Source organism: the organism of the source record quoted next, assembly GCF_019968985.1.
Source record: "MAG: Porospora cf. gigantea B chromosome Unknown PgB_NODE_2002_length_4340_cov_142.773, whole genome shotgun sequence".
Taxonomy (NCBI): Eukaryota; Apicomplexa; class Conoidasida; order Eugregarinorida; family Porosporidae; genus Porospora; species Porospora cf. gigantea B.
The window spans coordinates 1-4,340 of record NW_027178782.1 but is presented as its reverse complement, the minus strand read 5'-3'; the positions used below and the strand labels follow the sequence as shown (position 1 = coordinate 4,340).

General features: G+C 52.6%; 3 protein-coding genes across 5 annotated transcripts; 2 read left to right on the top strand and 1 right to left on the bottom strand.

The window, feature by feature from the left end:
• Positions 1-110: 110 nt before the first annotated feature.
• KVP17_000320 (uncharacterized protein) lies at positions 111-554 on the top strand (the record flags this gene model as incomplete). Its single annotated transcript, XM_068520446.1, has 1 exon — positions 111-554. The coding sequence occupies one exon, from the start codon at positions 111-113 to the stop codon at positions 552-554; it is 444 nt and encodes a 147-aa protein (XP_068377168.1).
• A 41-nt stretch (positions 555-595) lies between these two features.
• Positions 596-3,457, bottom strand: KVP17_000318 (uncharacterized protein; the record flags this gene model as incomplete). 3 transcript variants are annotated; one of them, XM_068520423.1, is made up of 2 exons in its annotated part: positions 596-1,614; positions 1,642-3,457. In XM_068520423.1, 2 exons carry the CDS (start codon positions 3,455-3,457, stop codon positions 596-598), a joined length of 2,835 nt encoding a protein of 944 aa, XP_068377166.1. The 3 variants fall into 3 exon arrangements, with proteins under 3 accessions (XP_068377166.1, XP_068377164.1, XP_068377165.1); XM_068520421.1 differs by lacking the exon at positions 1,642-3,457 and having other exon boundaries at positions 596-1,633; XM_068520422.1 differs by lacking the exon at positions 596-1,614 and having other exon boundaries at positions 1,634-3,457.
• Positions 3,458-3,669: 212 nt separating this feature from the next.
• Positions 3,670-4,095, top strand: KVP17_000319 (uncharacterized protein; the record flags this gene model as incomplete). The annotated part of the gene is made up of 1 exon (XM_068520430.1): positions 3,670-4,095. One exon carries the CDS (start codon positions 3,670-3,672, stop codon positions 4,093-4,095), a length of 426 nt encoding a protein of 141 aa, XP_068377167.1.
• Positions 4,096-4,340: the final 245 nt, after the last annotated feature.

The following is a 4,340-nucleotide window of genomic DNA, read 5'->3' as shown; positions in this document are numbered from 1 at the left end:
GAGTGTACCCCAGCGCATTCTCTCACTGCGAGAGCCCCTATAGACTTAGTCTGCCCCTTACGACGCCCGAAGTGCCACTGCTTGTGGCTGGAGGGAACGCCGAAAGGGTTATGCGTTCTCGCGAAAGCCCTACCCTGTTCCATACCTGTCTGCCTCATGTGGTCAGCTATCTTGACCTTCAGTCTCTGTGCCGCGTATCTGGTTGCAGTCGGCTCACGATGGTCATCCTGTCCACCTTCTCCACTATCTGGCAGCTCAGGTGCCAGGAAATCCTTCGCAGCGCTCCCGCAAGTGCTACCCAAGAGAGTTTCTTTTCCTCAGAATTCGCGTCACTTGTTGCCAAAGCGCGACTGATCAGTTACCACGCCACAACGTGCGTAGAACGGATGAACCAGGCCGCAATTACCGGATCTGACGTCAACGTGTGGTCGGAACGACTCGACAAATGTCGCTCCGCACTCAACGCGATGCTCCGACAGACTCAGGATCCTAGCCTGGTCACGATCCTCAAGTCTCTCTACCGTATAAATTTCTCTGTGGCTATCGATGTTTGATTTATGCTCTGTGCAACCAAGAAATCTTGCGTCCGATCTCATTAAGAGTGAGTTGAATGGTCTGTGTCAAGAATTTCGGCGCGGCTCACTCCAGGATTGACGACACAGAAGTCGCTCCAGGTTTCCTTGAGACCAACCCCAACGCAAAGCACGTCTGGGGCCTTGAGGCCGAGGTCCTCAGTGGAACTCACTCGAGGCTCTCCGAAGAACTTCTTCTTCTGAAATTGAATGTGCTTTCGAGTTGTGTACAAGTCCTTCGGTCCCAGCGATTCCGACATGAGGCTCCAAGGATTGCGGTCCAGCACTGAACTGCCGGTATCTTCCAGTAGATCCAGCAGACGATGTCCCACATCGTCACTGTTCATCGTCTCCGACTCGCTTCGGAGTACGTCATTGGCCTCACATTCATACTGCGGCTTCCACATCATATCTTGACTCTTCGTTGCGAGAGGTTGATCGGAAACGGAGATTGACACTGCAGCCTGGGGATCGAATTTGACAGCTTGGCCTCGGTTAAGCTCCGTCACAGTGTTGCGAATGGTATCGAAAATGGATTCGTCCTTCACTGGGAGGTCGATGGCCGAAAAGCATCGGACACCCGACTTCCAGCCCCGAGTCGCAAAGATGTCGTGGATCACAAAGAACATAACGCGCTTCAGCGACCACGGAGAGTAACGGACCCGAATTCCGTTGTGACTCACAATCACATCCACCAGTGGCGGTAGGTTGTGTGCCTCATATATGTGAGAGAGCAGCTTCAGTGCCTGGTCTTCAGCGTGCTCCTTGAACTTGTCCACGTACTGGAACGAAAGAGAAGTTTCCGAACGGGACACGATGGCACCAGGGGTACGCTGGCCAAAGAAGGTGAATGCGTCTTCCAGACTGTCTAGACATTCCTTAATCTGGTCCTCCTCCAGCTCGTCCGATACTCCGGCGTCCGCCCCAATGCCCTCCTCGGCCTTCTGGAATCGCGATACGTAGGTAGAGGTGTCCTCGTAGTCACTTTGGTGTGGGCAGCGGATGTAGCTGCCACCCTCCGCAATGTAGTAGGCACCTGGGACTGTGTGAACGCCCTTCATTCACCCACGCTTCTTCATAAGAAGGTCCAACTTGCCTTTCGACAAGCTGCTTGCCATCACCAGCACGGTGTCTGGATCCATTGATAGGATGCGGAGAGTGTTTAAAATTCGGGCTGGGAGAGCGTGCTCAGGGTCTGTGTGAAACGAGCGTCCATCGGTAATGCAATTGGGGACGGAGAGAATGAAGATGCGCCTGGTAGCCGCGAGCATAAAGTTGACAGCGGTTGCTGTGGGCAGGTGAGCTCCCGGACGGTACCTTTGTCGGCACGCTTGGGCGTCACTCAGGTTGTCGCACAGGTTGTGGCGCCAACTAAGCAGGCATCGGTTCGTAATCTGCTGGTAGGCATATAGGAAGCGAGAATAGCGCTCCTTTTGGGACATGCATAGGGCTTGGTACAGCGCTTGGGCCGTTCGCCTTGGGTTCCATGGGTTAATGATGAGACAGGAAGCTTTCAAGAGCGATGAGCATCCCGAGAACTCTGAAAGCACCAGAGCAGCCTTATTCTTCACGTCATTCATCGACTGGCACAATATGAACTGGTTGATCGTAGGATTGGCGGCCTCCTTGAGACTAGTACAAGCGAAAACATCAGCGACAACGTAGAGAGGCAGAAGCTGCCGGAGGTCGGCAGGTAGACATAGGAAATGAATGGGAACATGTTCTAGTGTCCCCCACTCAGAATTGATACTGCCGACACAGTGATGTATCTCGGACAGCAACTTTTGGACCGCTCCCTGAGTCTTACGGTACTCCTTGGCATTGACGTACGTTGGGCACGCTCCGTCACCTGCCTGGACGTCGCCACAGAGGCAGACCTGAATGAGTACGGTGTTTCTGCCCAATTCAGGGTACTGCACGAGAAACTCGTGGAAGCCTGCTAGCTTCTGAGGCACCCCTTGCGTGTTCAACAAACTGTCAACAGAGAGGACAACCTGGCGGTTCTTGAAAGTGGACCTGATTTTCTTGAGGTGAATCTCCGACTCTCCTTCACTGACGATGCGATTCAATCGCGACACGTCAGATCCCATGGGAGAGAAGAAGACTCGGCACCGCGTGTTGCAGACGTCGTTGGGCATAATCACATCGTTGTTGGTGACCTCCACACCGAGGATTCGCGTGCAGCAGCATAGGAAATTCATCTGATCCTCGAGTGTCTGGAATCCCACCACATCTGCACCCAACACTCCTCTGAGGAGCCCTCTACTTTCAGGAGCAGCTAGGTACGTTTCATAAGAAGGGAAAACGGAGGGGAAGTAGAATGCAATCATCGCATTCTTAGTCGCATCCAGCATCTTCAGGTAGCGTGGCACAAGCTGGAGCCTGTACCCTAACACGATTATGGTGTCGCCAGGAGAATGTACAGCAGCGATCCTCTTGGCAAATTGTTCGTTGGTATCAGCAAAAGCGGGATGGTTGTCACCGACGAAATTGAGGTCGTAGGCCATAGAAGTGGAATGAAACAGCGGGTTAAGGACTTCAGAAGCGTAAGATTCATCACGGCTGCAGTGCTCTATGAACACCGGCACGGTGTTCTTCTCTTCCAGTACGCACCCAAGCGATGCGGCCAGCTCATTGTAGACAGTCGAAGATAAATCGCAGCACGATAGCGGCCGGGGAAACTCGGAGTGCGGAGGCAGTGGCACTCGTGTTGGCTTTGTCGGAGACAACAGAACCAGCGGCTCGCCCACCACTTTCACGTCTTGGTCTGTCGGGAACGATGCCGCCAAATCGTCGACTACCGATGACTTCTGTTCAACCCAAATGCCGTCGTTCCGTAGATGCACAGACAATAAATAGCGAGTCGCGATGATGGTCTTAGTCATTTGCAAATTTCTTTTTAAGTTCCTCCAGAGCGGCACATGTTCGACCACGACTGGAAACAATTGGGCGCCTCAGATGGAAAGTCGTCATTCGACCCTTTGAGCGTGACGCTGGACTCTCTACAGCTCAGCCCTGCGGAATGGCACATAACCAACAGCCGCAGTTTTATCGCTGTCGAAAGCGAGTAAGCTTCAGCGGATCCCTTTAATGCAGCATGAAGAATCTGAAAAACGTCCGCCTGCAAAATGACTGCTTCGTGTCATCTGGATGCCACTTTGATGCCTCCGTCAACGAGATTCGCTTGGGTTCTCACTGCATCATTGGGGAGGATGTAGAAATACTTCCCCCTGGCGAAGACGTCATCTTTGGGAACTATGTCACTGTTTATCCCAGGTGCGACATTCGGGCCAAGGCTGTTGGAGATCATGTAGAGATCGGTGCCGAATCCAAGCTTGGCGAAGGCGTCGTAGTATCGGCGTCTGCGGTTATTCAACCAGGGTCCGTCGTGCTTCCCGGAACCAAGGTACCAACTAAATGTATGTTTGGAGGGAACCCAGCACGGTATATTGTGGAACTACCCGATGCAATTAACGGCACAATCCGTTTGAGGAACGAGAAGCTTTTATCACGTCTCCGCTAGTGGTGGCAAAGATTCGATTACTTCAGAAGGCTCAGCTAAATACATTTTGAGCAGTACCACGTCTCTGCGGATGTGTAATCGACACACCTGCATTAAGGGCAACGCTGATAACTCACTCAAAATGGTACCAGGAATCGCAATTGTCACAGCACACCATTTGACTTTGTAATGGAGGCGAGAGGCCATTCAGATGCCATGTGCAGCTGGGGCATTTCAGCTCGGGATCCACTGAGTCTGGAGGTGAT